The sequence below is a fragment of the Thalassophryne amazonica genome, chromosome 8, assembly GCF_902500255.1.
Source record: "Thalassophryne amazonica chromosome 8, fThaAma1.1, whole genome shotgun sequence".
In the NCBI taxonomy this organism is placed as follows: Eukaryota; Metazoa; Chordata; class Actinopteri; order Batrachoidiformes; family Batrachoididae; genus Thalassophryne; species Thalassophryne amazonica.
Genome location: NC_047110.1, coordinates 94,331,738 through 94,347,240, shown reverse-complemented (window position 1 = coordinate 94,347,240; position 15,503 = coordinate 94,331,738). Strand labels below are relative to the sequence as shown.

Genomic DNA, 15,503 nt, shown 5'->3' with positions numbered 1-15,503 from the left:
TTTGTGTTATCAAGTCCCAAAGACATTACACCCACACGAGACATCATTTCCTAAAACCATCCTGTGACTCAAATTTTGTGACTCAATAACATCATGGCTTCATGTACTCCTTTTAGCATTACATAGCCAAGTTTGGCCAACCCAGGTAAGGTCATTTTTCTATTACTAACGATCCCTGCAGGATATTCACTCAAGCCTTCCAGCATCTTTTATGAAAGAAATTATGATATTATTCTGTTTGATTTGACAATTCATATTGTCAAAAAAAGTGATATAGCATGTTTCTTCAGTGCTGATTTAATGGAAAATAAACTTCACTACTACCACAGAGAAATCAAAACAGCTAGAGTGTGATAAAAGTTTGGCTTCCACAATACCAGGTCATACCACAGTTTACATCCAGGTGTCAAACTTTTACTCTATGGAAAGCACAAGTGGCAGTCATATAAATGTTGAAAGAAAAGTGTCAACCTTTACTGAGACAACTGGAACAATCTGTGCAAGATTTAAAGTCATGCAGATTAACATTCATTCATCTTCTATACCCGCTTACTCCAATCAAGGGTAATGGTGGGGCTGGAGCCAATCCAAGTGGCCATAGGGCACGAGGCAGGGTGCACCTTGGATAGAACACCAGTCTATCACAGGACCACATATTAGGGCTGGGCAATATGACCAAAAATTCATATGGTGGCTTAAATTGAATCGCTTCAAGGTAATGGTATATATCGTGATATAAACTTAAGTGTAAAAAATTATAATGCAAGTGTTTCTGAATGGGTCCGTTAGCAAAGGTTGCTAAAAAGAAAGGTTGATAAAAAAAAAAAAAAAAAAAACTGATACAATGTAATTTTGAGAACATTTTGTTGTGCAGATCTCAAAACTATAGCTACAATTTGCAAGCCAAAAAGCAAGCTTAGATTTGATGTTTTGGTGAACGGAGCGGTTTTCCTCATTTACAAAACTCAACATGAAACCACCAAAACAAAATTAAGAAAAATGCTTAATTTACTCACATTTGAAGTCAGTCTGAGTAAATAGTCATTCTCTGGCTGATTTTGCAGTTCTGCTTTGGTTAAAAAAAATCCTTGCATTATTTAATGTGGCGCTGTCTCAAATGTTTGATTCAGGATGCGACGGAGCCTCTGCATTCACTGAAATAAATAACCAACAGCTTTGCAAATATTGCATGTTGCTGTCTCAGTTTTGCAGTGTTCAGCGACAAAACTAAGTGCAGACACTCAAGCGTGTCACTCCTCGTTTCAGTGAGAGACCCGCCTCAGCTCAGAACACCTCCCCCTATGCACTCTGCAGCAGTGGTTCACACACAGACACTTCACAGAGGAGTTTTCCTGGATCAACAAAACTCCACGGGCGTTATTACAATTAGTCAGTGGAGTCCAAATCTCTACTGTCAGCAAAATTTATACCGTGAACCAGTTAAACTGGCTATATCATGCACCCCTACCACATATAGACAGACAAACTCACACATCTACGGTGTGAAAAAATAGTCTTTATTTGCCGCCGTGTTTATTTGATATTGCGTTCCTCACTATGGGAATGCACTGTGAAATGTCCTTGCTTAATCCACAGACTGTTCACGCAGTTTGCGCAAAATGAATGATAGCCACATGTTTCTGTCTGACCCAGAGTGACAGAGTCTGTTCTGATCGTGCCTAACTGCAGCCTTGAGACAAAACATTTTTTGTGGGAATTTGTCTCTCCACAGCCTGTTTCCAGATGAAGTCATTTTCAGATAGCTACCAGTATCAGTTTGGGTAGATGAGCTCATGAGAACTTGCGCACGAACACCATTCTGATGTGTACTGTTCATGCAAACTGCATGAACAGTCTCTGGATTAAGCAAGGACATTTCACAGTGCATTCCCACAGTGATGAACACAATATCAAATAAACACAGCGTCGCATGAAGACAACTATTTTGTTTTCACAACGGTCAATTTAGAGTCACCAATTCATCAAACCTGCATGTCTTTGGAAGTGAAAGGAAACTGGAGCACCTAGAGGGAACCCACATGAACATGGGGAGAACATGCAAACTCCACACAGAAAGAACCAGGTGGGAAGCAATCCCATGACCTTCTTGCTTCTATGACCATTAAGCCACCGCACTGCCCAGTGCAGGTTAACAGCAAACACTACATCATACATTTTCTGAAAACTACCTAAAAAGAGCTTTGCCAATGTAGTTATTCTGTTGGACTTTACCTGTAAAAAAACATTACACCTGCTGTTGAGGTCTTCTGGCAGCTTGTCATTTTTCTGCTCCTTAGACAAGATTGACTCCATCTTCATCATCCAGGAAGTTACAAACATGTAGGACTGGACATCCCTAACAAAGACAGAGGACAGAAACAGATTCTTAAAACCAGAAAGTTTGACTCACATAAAGCAGTTGTGATGAAGTGGAGATCCCTGCTTACTTTGACAGCATCTGTGCTCTTTGCTGCAGGTAGCTGTCTCTCTGCAATCTGATGGCCTGTAGACTCTTTTTATCCATGAGCTTAGCTGCTGGTACGACCTTTGTAATGAGGAAAGTGTCAGGAAACCAGATGATATTGGCTGTCAAAGTGACAGCTGGTACCTTGACAAAGTAGGGGGCAGACACACGTTATAAAGACAGTTCTATTGTAATGATGTGGAAAACACAATAAAAATGAAAAACTACCTTTTTACAGACATCCAACAACGCCTTGTATAGCTTTTTGTCCACACTCCTGAAGATGTGAAAATGAAGCACAAAGAGAGCGCAGACCCCAGCGTATTTATCTCTCTGGTCAATCTCTGAAGGCTCGCCTGAAACAAACTCACATTTCAGGAATGAACAGCACTCGCATGTAAAACTAACCTATCAATTAAAAAAAAGAAAAAAAAAAAAACAAGAAAGAAGAAGAAACGGACCGATTTTAGCCTCAACACTGCTGAATATGGTGCGAATGTTGAAGGCAAACTCCTCAGCAAAGGCACTGTTTTTTGCAACACCAATTCCTTCCCCAGAATCATCAAATCTCTGCTCCACACAGGCCTGTAACAAAATCAGAAATGTCACGGAATCACTACTCATGCTCAAAGGACATGAAGAAAACAAACGTTTTCACATCTGCCCTGTTTGGTCTGTTCTAAACACACTGCAGCCCCTTTCTTCACAAGTTCCCCTTGTTTAGGGAAGTGTGAACATGCTTACAAAGTCTGCTCTGGACCAAACACTTTGTCTGATGGAAAAGGTGTTACAAAATGCCCCCTGACACTTGCACAACTTTGATGCACGCACTATGTAGTGCAGGAGAGTAAACTTGTTGTTAACGGGTGTAGACTGAATGTAAGAGGGCGCCAGCATGTGCAATTACACAAAGAGAATTTTGAAATGCATAAATATTGTGCAACAAATGTGAAGTGATAGTGAACGCTGCGCGATCTACTCGTCAACACTATGTGCAGCTTGTCTAGTTGAGTAAAGAAGAAATGAACAGTGAGTGGCTGCGTCAGCGCACCGCATCAGAGCACAGCTCGACTGATTGATTATAAGAGATATTAAATCTATCACAAACATACTTTTACAACTGCACACAAGAAGGAAAGAACATGTAACTGTTTCACAAAGCCATTACAATATATACATGACAAATAATTACTTTTTTAGATGACTCCAAATGCTTTCTCCATCTCATTCAGCGCACGTGAGAAAACCAGCAGCTGAAGCGCTCTTCTGTGATTCCGGAAGACAGTTAACTCAGACAGAAAATGAATAATCCGCTACAAAATAATTATTTTATATACACCGCGTCCAGCGCACAATACGTGGAAGCCAGTGGAACAAAGCATGACGTCCAGCTGGGAACACAACGGGTGGGATCATCATGACGATGTGCGTGCAAGTGCGCGGATCAAAGTCTTGCAAGTGTCAGGGCACCTTAAGACCAAACTCTCATTGCATAATTTGCATCCTGTGTATTTTGAGGTGAACATGTTGGATGTGGAGGTCCTGGACTGGTGTGGGTGCATGTGGTCTGCGACTGTGAGGCTGGTTGGATGTATTGCCAAATTCTCTGAAACACCTTTGGAAACAGCTTATGGCAGAGAAATGAACATTCAATTCATGGGCAACAGCTCTGGTGGACATTACTGCAGTCAGCATGCCAATCGCACGCTCCATCAAAACGTGTGACATCTGTGGCATTGTGCTGTGTGATAAAACTGAACATTTTAAAGGGGCTGTTGATTGTGGCCAGCCTAAGGCATACCTCTGTAATAATCATGCTGTCTAACCAGCATCTTGATATGCCACAGCTATCAGGTGGGATGGATTATCTCTGCAAAGGAGAAGTGCTCACTAACACAGATTTAGACAGATTTGTGAACAATATTTGAGAGAAATAGGTCATTTTGTGTATACAGAAAATGTTTTAGACTGTTCAGCTCATGAAAAATGGGTGCAAAAAGAAAAGTGTTGCATTTATATTTTTGTTTAGTGTGTGTATATATATGTACACGAGGTCTATTAGAAAAGTATCCGACCTTATTATTGTTTTCAAAAACCATATGGATTTGAATCACGTGTGATTGCGTCAGACAAGCTTGAACCCTTGTGCGCATGCGTGAGTTTTTCCACGCCTGTCGGTTGCGTCATTCGCCTGTGAGCAGGCTTTGAGTGAGGAGTGGTCCAGCCCCCTCGTCGGATTTTCATTGTCAGGAAATGGCGGAATGATTTGGGCTTTTTTTCCCATCACAAGTTTTTCAGAAACTGTTAGAGACTGGCAGCTGGAAACCATTAGAAAAATGTATCTGGCTTTCGGTGAAAATGTTACGGGCTTGGTAGAGAATAAGGAGTGTTACTGTCACTTTAAGGACGGCCCCCAGCGGCTGTGGGGCGCGCCGCGCTCCGAAGCCGCCATCAACAGGCTGAACGACCATTTCATTTCTAAACGGATGGCTGTCTGGATCCGTGACCATTGTGTGCCATTTCTATGGTTATCACAAGAGCTGGACATCAACCATTTTCCGGCAGATTTCACTTTTAACAAGAGATTTTGTCATGGAAAGCCGAGCGAAGGCTTCGCGCGTCACGATGGATTCGCTACTGGAGCGAGACAGGCGAATGATGCAACCGACAGGCGTGGAAAAACTCACGCATGCGCACGAGGGTTCAAGCTTGTCTGATGCAATCACACGTGATTCAAATCCATATGGTGTTTGAAAAAAATAATAAGCCAAGATACTTTTCTAATAGACCTCGTATATACCATTTTCTTCTGCTTTATCTGGAGTCGGGTCGCGGGGGCAGCAGCTCAAGCAAAGCCGCCCAGACCTCCCGATCCACACACACCTCCCCCAGCTCCTCCGGGGGAACCCCAAGGCGTTCCCAAGCCAGCCGAGAGATGTAGTCCCTCCAGCATGTCCTGGGTCTTCCATTGGCCTCCACCCAATGGGACGTGCCCGGAACACCTCTCCAGCGAGGTGTCCAGGGGGCATCCGGAAAAGATGTCCGAGCCACCTCAACTGACTCCTTTCGACGTGGAGGAGCAGTGGCTCGACTCCGAGATCCTCCCGAGTGACCGAGCTCCTCACACTATCTCTAAGGGAGCGCCCAGCCACCCTGCGGAGGAAACTCATCTCGGCTGCTTGTACTTGCGATCTCGTTCTTTCGGTCATGAGCCAAATCTCATGACCATAGGTGAGGATCGGAACGTAGATCGATCTGTAAATTACTACTACTACTCAGCTCTCTCTTCACCACGACGGTCCGATACAGCGACCGCATCACTGCAGATGCTGCACAGATCCGTCTATCGATCTCACGCTCCATCCGTCCCTCACTCGTGAACAAGACCCCGAGATACTTAAACTCCTCCACTTGAGGCAAGGACACTCCACCGACCTGAAGAGGGCAAAGCACCTTTTTCCGGTCGAGAACCATGGCCTTGGATTTGGAGGTGCTGATTTTCATCCCGGACGCTTCACACTCAGCTGCAAACCGCCCCAGTGCACACTGAAGGTCCTGATTTGACGAAGCCAACAGAACCACATCGTCCGCAAACAGCAGAGACGAGATTCTGTGGTTCCCAAACCAGACCCCCTCTACACCAGAGGCACTGTCCCCGATCGCCACGCGATGTTGCAGAGGCATGTCAGCCAAGACAGTCCCACAACATCCAGAGACTTAAGGTAATCAGGACGGATTTCATCCACCCCAGGAGCCTTGCCACCGAGGAGCTTTCTAACCACCTCGGTGACTTCTGCCTGGGTAATGGATGAGTCCGCCTCTGAGTCCCCAGTCTCTGCTTCCTCTTCGGAAGACGTGACGATGGGATTGAGGAGATCCTCCAAGTACTCCTTCCAACGCCCGACAACAACACCAGTCAGGGTCAACCAGCTCCCCATCCGCACCGTAAACAGTGCTGGTGGAGAGCTGCTTCCGCCTCCTGAGGCGTCGGACGGTTTGCCAGAATCTCTTCGAGGCCGACTGACAGTCCTCCTCCATAGCCTCCTCAAACTCCTCCCAGACCCAAGTTTTTGCCTCTGCGACCACACGGGCTGTGGCACGCTTGGCCTGCCGGTACCTGTCAGCTGCCTCTGGGGTCCCACCTACCAACAAAGATAAGTAGGACTCCTTCTTCAGCTTGACGGCATCCCTTACTTCCGGTGTCTACCATCGGGTTTGGGGATTGCTGCCGCGACAGGTACCAGAGACCTTGAAACCACAGCTACGAGCAGCCGCATAAACAATGGAGGTGGAGAACATGGTCCACTCGGACTTCATGTCTCCAACCTCCCCCGGAATCTGGGAGAAGCTCTCCCGGAGGTGGGAGTTGAAGACCTCGCTGACAGAGGGTTCCGCCAGTCGTTCCCAGCAGACACACACGATACGTTTGGGCCTGCCAGGTCTGTCCGGCTTCCTCCCCTCCCAGCGGATCCAACTCACCACCAGGTGGTGATCGGTTGACAGCTCTGCCCCTCTCTTCACTCGAGTGTCCGAGACACGTGGCCGAAGGTCAGATGATACGACTACAAAGTCGATCATCGACCTCTGGCTCAGGGTGTCCTGGTGCCACGTGAACTTATGGACACCCTTGTGCTCGAACATGGTGTTCGTGATGGACAAACTGTGACTAGCACAGAAGTCCAACAACTGAACACCACTCAGGTTCAGATCGGGGAGGCCGAGCTTCCCGATCACCCCCCCTCCAAGTCTCACTGTCGCCGCCCACGTGGGTGTTGAAATCCCCCAGGAGAACAATGGAGTCCCCAGTCGGAGCGCTATTTAATACCCCTCCCAGGGACTCCAGGAAGGTCGGGTACGCTGCACTGCTGCTCGGCCCGTAGGCTGAGACAACGGTGAGAGACCTGTCCCCGACCCGAAGGCGTAGAGACGCGACCCTCTCGTTCACTGGAGTGAACTCCAACACATGCGACTGAGCTGGGGAGCAATAAGCAATGCAACCCCAGCTCTCCGCCTCTCCCCATGGGCAACGCCAGAAAAATGAAGCATCCAGCCCCTCTCCAGGAGTTGGGTACCAGCCCAAGCTGTGCGTGGAGGTGAGCCCGACTATCTCTAGTCTGTATCTCTCAACCTCCCGCACAAGCTCAGGCTCCTTCCCCCCTAGCGAGGTGGCTGTTGGGTCACATCCCAACAGCCAGGGGCTGTGAGCATGGACCGGGCCACCCGTCTTCGACCGCCACCCAATCCTCTCTGCACCCGACCCCCATGGCCCCCTCTGCAGGTGGTGAACCCACAGGAGGGCGGGCCCACGTCGCTCTTTCGGGCTGAACCCGGCCGGGCCCCATGGGCTAAGGCGCGAGCCCCAACCCCAGGCCTGGCTCCAGGGTGGGGCCCCGGCTCTGCCATACCGGGCGACGTCTCGGTCCTTGATTTTTTACTGGTCATGGAGGTTCTAAACTGCCCTTAGTCTGACCCGTCACCTAGGACCTGTTTGCCTTGGGAGACCCTACAGGGAGCACAAAGCCCCCGTCAACATAGCTCCTAGGATCATCCGGGTACGCAAACTCCCCCACCACGATAAGGTGGCAGCTAGAGGGGGAGTATATATATATATATGTATGTATGTAAATTGTGGAAATTGCGACGTATGAAAAACAATTTCCCATTTTGACACTACAACGGCATCTTATTTACTTCTCTTTTGGGTCACACAACACACAGAATTTATAGAACAGTTCGACCCTGCCCATTAACCACGCAGGGTCCTGACAGGAAAACGTCAAAGGAGCCGAGACACTTTGATATACACTTCACACATCTCGATGCATTATCACATGCAAACCAGGGAACACACTTTAAGCCCCTTTCACAATGGGCCCACTTTGAGTTGCAACGTGGGGCATCATGACGACGCCACGTGGATGGTTTCAATGCAAGTCAGGGCAAAGCAAGGGTACTCAACATGACTGGAAGCCACACCCTCACAATACAACATTACCCGACGCCAATTTATGATTCCTGCTGTGTTCTTGTTCCCGAAGTATAAATCACACAGGATTGTTTTTATACCGTGTACACAATGCAGTAAAACTACACGCTCAAAGAGCACAGAAAAAAAATGCTCAGCCTGGCTGCTGCTGCAGTTCCTCACTCTGACCTTAAATTCTCTTACAACTGTGTTTAAACAGTGTCCATAAAAGTTCTGCTCACAGACTGATTGCCAGAGACAGGCCATGTCCACATCCAATAAAAAGCCAGGACATCTCCAGTCCACTCGCAGAGGATTAATTCGTGTGTGCACATGTGAACAATTAAAAGAAAGGAAAAAAAAAAAAAAAAAAAAAAAAAAACTGGCTGGCTGCAGGCAGTTCCTCGCTGTCCCCTCAAACTCTCTCTCATAACTGTGTTAAATAAAGGACAAAAAAGGACAGGAGTCCTGCTCACAGACTGATTGCCAGAGACAGCACATGTCCACATCAAGTACAACTCCAGACACCTCCACATTTACTCACGGATCGTTCGTTCGCACGGATGCACTTGCACGCAGCTCGCGGTCAAAAGAAGAAAGATAAACTATAACAGAAATCAGACAGCAGACCTGCAGCCCTGCACAAGAACAAATGCAGCCAGACTGCCTGCAGATCCTCCTCTGCGTTCTCACCTCCTCTCTGCCCCCCTGCTGCGCACACCTGATGCAGACATTCCTGCATCGTCATGACGCTGCATGAAGCAACTCAAAGCAGACCAAGTGTGAAAGGGGCTTTAACCACAGGTGACGACACTTGGTATGGTGAATTATGTGTTGAATGTCTGATACAATATACAAGGTCTATTAGAAAAGTATCCTACCTTATTATTTTTTTCAAAAACCATATGGATTTGAATCACGTGTGATTACATCAGACATGCTTGAACCCTCGAGGGCATGCAAGAGTTTTTTCACGCCTGTTGGTTACGTCATTCGCCTGTGGGCAGGCTTTGAGTGAGGAGTGACCCACCCTCTCGTCGATTTTTTCATTGTTTAGGAATGGCTCAGAGACTGCTGCTTTGTTTGATCAAAATTTTTTTCAAAACTGTAAGACACAACTGAGTGGACACCATTCGATAAATTCAGCTGGTTTTCGGTAAAAATTTTAACGGCTGATGAGAGATTTTGGTCTGGTAGTGTCGCCGTAAGGACGGCCCACGACGCCTGACGGCGATCTGCGCTTTGAGGCGGCAGCGTCTCGCTGTTTCAAGTTGAAAACTTCCACATTTCAGGCTCTGTTGACCCAGGAAGTCGTCAGAGAACAGAGAACTTTCAGAAGAAGTCGGCATGAGGAGTTTATTCGGACATTCCATTGTTAACGGACATTTTGTAATGAAAGAACGTGCGGGCAGAGTCGCATGTCGGGCCGGACCCGACCGCGGGGGGTCGCGACAGGAAAAACAACTCCGTTGGAAACCTTAACGGGCAAGTTGGAACATGCCCAAGCTGTTAAACAATTTCTCAGTTACTCACTTGTTGAAAGCCATCAAAAGCCGCCTGAATTTTACAAATGGTTTTCAACACGGAGGTGTTTTTCCTGTCGCGGCGCACACAGATTCGCCGAGTCATCACGGAAACGACTCTGCGAATTTGCCCGCACGTCTTTCATTAAAAAATGTCCTTAAACAGTGGAATGTCCACATAAAGTGCTCATGCCGGCCTCTTCTGAATCTTCTCTGTTCTCTCACGACGTCCTGGGTGAATTAAGCCTTAAATTAGGATGTTTTCAGGTCGAAACAGGCCGACGACGGCGCCCGGAAGCGTTGCACGACGTCCCGCTGCGTGGGAAGTCCTTACAGCGACAGAAACACCCCATAATCTCTCATCAGCCGTTAAACTTTTCACCGAAAACCAGCTTAATTTCTCAAATAGTGTCCACTCGGATATTCCTCACAGGTCCAGAAAAAATTTTGCTAAAGCAACGCGCGCCGTCTCGAGCAGCGTGTGAAACAAAGGAATTCAGCCGAGAGGGCGGGACCACATCTCACTCAAGGCCTGCCCACAGGGAAATGACGTCACCGACGCGTGAAAAAACTCACGCATGCGCACGAGGGTTCAAGCATTATTGGTGTAATCGCACGTCATTCAAATCCATATAGTTTTTTTTTTAAAAATAAAAAGGTAGGATAGTTTTCTAAAAGACCTCGTATTGCATATACAGGCTGATGTCTCATCTTTGATTGTATTTTGATAGGTTATCTTTTGGTTTTTGGGGATTGTGTGTGATATTTCAGACCTATTTTCCTTGTACTATCATTCACATTTATGACATGGCCACTTTGCTTGTGGTGTAATTTGCCCAAAAACTCAGAGAAAGTGCCGTGTTTATGATGGGGACAGATGAGGGCTGTCTCCAGATGTAGGATTATTGCGTCATACACTCAACAAAAATATAAACGCAACACTTTTGGTTTTGCTCCCATTTTGTATGAGATGAACTCAAAGATCTAAAACTTTTTCCACATACACAATATCACCATTTCCCTCAAATATTGTTCACAAACCAGTCTAAATCTGTGATAGTGAGCACTTCTCCTTTGCTGAGATAATCCATCCCACCTCACAGGTGTGCCATATCAAGATGCTGATTAGACACCATGATTAGTGCACAGGTGTGCCTTAGACTGCCCACAATAAAAGGCCACTCTAAAAGGTGCAGTTTTATCACACAGCACAATGCCACAGATGTCGCAAGATTTGAGGGAGCGTGCAATTGGCATGCTGACAGCAGGAATGTCAACCAGAGCTGTTGCTCGTGTATTGACTGTTTATTTCTCTACCATAAGCCGTCTCCAAAGGCGTTTCAGAGAATTTGGCAGTACATCCAACCAGCCTCACAACCGCAGACCACGTGTAACCACACCAGCCCAGAAACCTCCACATCCAGCATGTTCACCTCCAAGATCGTCTGAGACCAGCCACTTGGACAGCTGCTGAAACAATCGGTTTGCATAACCAAAGAATTTCTGCACAAACTGTCAGAAACCGTCTCAGGGAAGCTCATCTGCATGCTCGTCGTCCTCATCGGGGTCTCGACCTGACTCCAGTTCGTTGTCGTAACTGACTTGAGTGGGCAAATGCTCACATTCGCTGGCATTTGGCACGTTGGAGAGGTGTTCTCTTCACGGATGAATCCCGATTCACACTGTTCAGGGCAGATGGCAGACAGCGTGTGTGGCGTCGTGTGGGTGAGAGGTTTTCTGATGTCAATGTTGTGGATCGAGTGGCCCATGGTGGCGGTGGGGTTATGGTATGGGCAGGCGTCTGTTATGGACGAAGAACACAGGTGCATTTTATTGATGGCATTTTGAATGCACAGAGATACCGTGACGAGATCCTGAGGCCCATTGTTGTGCCATACATCCAAGAACATCACCTCATGTTGCAGCAGGATAATGCACGGCCCCATGTTGCAAGGATCTGTACACAATTCTTGGAAGCTGAAAATGTCCCAGTTCTTGCATGGCCGGCATACTCACCGGACATGTCACCCATTGAGCATGTTTGGGATGCTCTGGACCAGCGTATACGACAGCGTGTACCAGTTCCTGCCAATATCCAGCAACTTCGCACAGCCATTGAAGAGGAGTGGACCAACATTCCACAGGCCACAATTGACAACCTGATCAACTCTATGCGAAGGAGATGTGTTGCAATGCATGAGGCAAATGGTGGTCACACCAGATACTGACTGGTATCCCCCCCCAATAAAACAAAACTGCACCTTTCAGAGTGGCCTCTTATTGTGGACAGTCTAAGGCACACCTGTGCACTAATCATGGTGTCTAATCAGCATCTTGATATGGCACACCTGTGAGGTGGGATGGATTATCTCAGCAAAGGAGAAGTGCTCACTATCACAGATTTAGACTGGTTTGTGAACAATATTTGAGGGAAATGGTGATATTGTGTATGTGGAAAAAGTTTTAGATCTTTGAGTTCATCTCATACAAAATGGGAGCAAAACTAAAAGTGTTGCGTTTATATTTTTGTTGAGTGTATTTTAACCTTTTAGCGCCCACCCTCAAACAAGATTGCGCTGCCCAATTAAGAGAGGGACAAAAAAAACAAAAAAAAAACAGCAAAGAATTTCAAAGGAGTTAAAATTTCAGGGTGAAATGTACTAAGACTAGTCTTATAAAAGACAACAAGGTCATCTCCTCCTAAGTTAGGAGGCTTAGCTTCAGTAAGGGGAACAGTGTTTTTAGTAATTATAAAAAAGTCCAGATTATTTGAAGCAATGAAATCATTAGTTATGAGAGACTTCTTACCAAGAAACCTCTTCAAATTTGTAAAGAATTTTGTCTGTCCTGTCCAAAATCGTGTCTTAAATCAAGTTTTCCATCGCTTCTTGCACTTTATATGCTGCTATCAAAACATTGGTGGCTTATTGCTTCCGGATCAAATTTATCACAAATGACATTTGATTCATTGCACATGCTGAGATAGCGACTTCACTTATATTTAACAATACCATGTTCAGTAAAGTGGGAGGTCCTTATAAGCTGTTGCTGAAACCTGATCTTGCTCAATTTCAAACTTGTCAAATGTGATGAAAATCAGATACATCTTATATTTGTACAAAATTGTGACTGCTGTGACCAAACACGAAGTGCAATCCTATGTGGCCTTTATGGCATTATGGCTGGCAGCAGACAAAAATCAAACCAGGGCTAAAAACAGTTATGGCTAGCAGTAGCACGGATATCTCCACCTGCTCTTAACAGGCTATGACGTAATTCCCAGAACATAAACACAGGATTTTGGTGACATGATTGGTCCAATTGGAAGTATTGCCCTGTGAAAGCAAACCAAACCAAGGGGAAAGTGCAACACTAACGTTTTGAGCCATGGTTGACATCAAATAAGTTAATTATTGGGTGTGAAAGTGACATTAAGTTATAATATGCCCTTTGCTTACAACTTCAAAAATGTATTTCAATTTACATTAGATAAACCTCAAGGGATTTTTTTCAGCATACAATTTTGTCAATTGGAGAAGAATTATTCTACATCAAAATAATGGTCCATAATAATAAAAATGATACCAATAATAAGTAATTAATTAATTGACATCACCTGTAGTATCATGCCATCGAGCAGGTGACCCTCCAGCTTCAGCAGAAGCTTCTCAAATGGTTTCAGCTTCTCTTCAGGAATGGAAAATTTTCCAAGATTATGATGCACAGATTTCAATAACCTGTGGCCAAGGAAACAGACAATCTATCAGTAGCTCAGCATATTTTGTGCTTTTTAAATAACCGCAGATCAAATGTAGATGAATGATCTGGGATGAGCAAACAAGCAGACTGCATCAGTTTGAAACATGCAATAATAACATCCATCCATTTTCTTCCGCTTTATCCGGAGTCGGGTCGCGGGGGCAGCAGCTCAAGCAAAGCCGCCCAGACCTCCCGATCCACACACACCTCCCCGAGCTCCTCCGGGGGAACCCCAAGGCGTTCCCAAGCCAGCCGAGAGATGTAGTCCCTCCAGCGTGTCCTGGGTCTATAATAACAAAAATTTTAATTATAACATTTTTCAAGCGTGCATGGGATTAACCTTTTATACATCTTCCAGTGATCTTTTAGTGTGGTATGATATTCCATAATCTCATCGAGTGTGAGCAGCACCACTAGCAGCTGTCCAAGGTGTTCATAAACTATCTGCAACAAGAAAGCAAAACAGACATTGCCAGAACTGTTTATCCATATGGAGACTGTAGATTCAAAAGATTAAAAATACATAATTACATAAGTGCAATTTTACAACCTACCTGGAAGTGGACACCTGACGACTCAATGATTTTTGTTGCACCTCTATGAGAAGAAAGATGAAATTCAGTGAACAACTCGTCTACAAAACCAACTAAAGTAGTTGCTAGAAAGTGAACTATATACTTTGTGGTGTAACCTATAAGGTGCATACATGCTGCTTTTATAGCATCAACATCCTTTTTCTTCTTTGTCTTTCAGCTGTTCCCGTTAGGGGTCGCCACAGCAGATCAATCGTTTCCATCTCACCCTGTCCTCTGTATCTTCCTCTGTCACACCAACCACCTGCATGTCCTCTCTCAGCACATCCATGAACCTCCTCTTTGGTCTCCCTCTTCTCCTCCTGCTTGGTGGCTCCATCCTCAGCATCCTTCTCCCTATATACCCTGGGTCCCTCCTCTGCACATGTCCAAACCATCTCAATCTCGCCTCTCTGACTTTGTCTCCAAACCGTCCCACCTGAGCTGTCCCTCTGATATGTTCATTCCTAATCTTGTCCATTCTTGTCACTCCCAAAGAGAATCTCAACATCTTCAGCTCTGCCACCTCCAGCTCTGCCTCCTGTCTTTTTGTTAGTGCCACTGTCTCTAAACCATACAACATAGCTGGTCTCACTACTGTTTTGTAAACTTTCCCCTTCACATTTGCTGATATTCTTCAGTCACAAATCACTCCTGCCACCTTTCTCCACCCACTCCACCCTGCCTGCACTCTCTTCTTCACCTCTCTACCACACTCTCCATTACTTTGAACAGTTGACCCCAAATATTTAAACTCATCTACTTTCACCACTTCTACTCCTTGTAACTGCACTATTCCACTGGGCTCCCTCTCATTCACACACATGTACCCAGTCTTGCTTCTACTGACTTGCATTCCCCTTCTCTCCAAAGCATATCTCCACTTCTCCAGACTAGACTCAACTTGCTCTCTACTCTCACTACAGATCACAATGTCATCTGCAAACATCATAGTCCATGGGGACTCCTGTCTGATCTCATCTGTCAACCTGTCCATCACCACTGCAAACAAGAAAGGACTCAGAGCTGATCCTTGGTGTAATCCCACCTCCACCTTGAATGAGTCTGTCATTCCGACTGCGCATCTCACCGCTGTCACACTATTCTTGTACATGTCCTGCACTACCCTAACATACTTCTCTGCCACTCCAGACTTCCTCATACAATGCCACAACTCTTCTCTTGGCACCCTATCATAAGCTTTTTCTAAGTCCACAAAC

General features: G+C 45.8%; 1 protein-coding gene across 1 annotated transcript in view; it reads right to left on the bottom strand.

The window, feature by feature from the left end:
* Window positions 1-15,503, bottom strand: part of washc4 (WASH complex subunit 4) — a 71,264-nt gene that overhangs the window by 46,804 nt on the left and 8,957 nt on the right. Inside the window, exons 8-14 of the mRNA XM_034177012.1 lie at window positions 14,266-14,308; window positions 14,052-14,155; window positions 13,569-13,689; window positions 2,926-3,049; window positions 2,693-2,820; window positions 2,448-2,608; window positions 2,233-2,356 (exon numbers count right to left, since the gene is read on the bottom strand). Of these exons, the coding sequence (XP_034032903.1) occupies window positions 2,233-2,356; window positions 2,448-2,608; window positions 2,693-2,820; window positions 2,926-3,049; window positions 13,569-13,689; window positions 14,052-14,155; window positions 14,266-14,308 (805 nt within the window). The remainder of the gene's footprint in view (window positions 1-2,232; window positions 2,357-2,447; window positions 2,609-2,692; window positions 2,821-2,925; window positions 3,050-13,568; window positions 13,690-14,051; window positions 14,156-14,265; window positions 14,309-15,503) is intronic.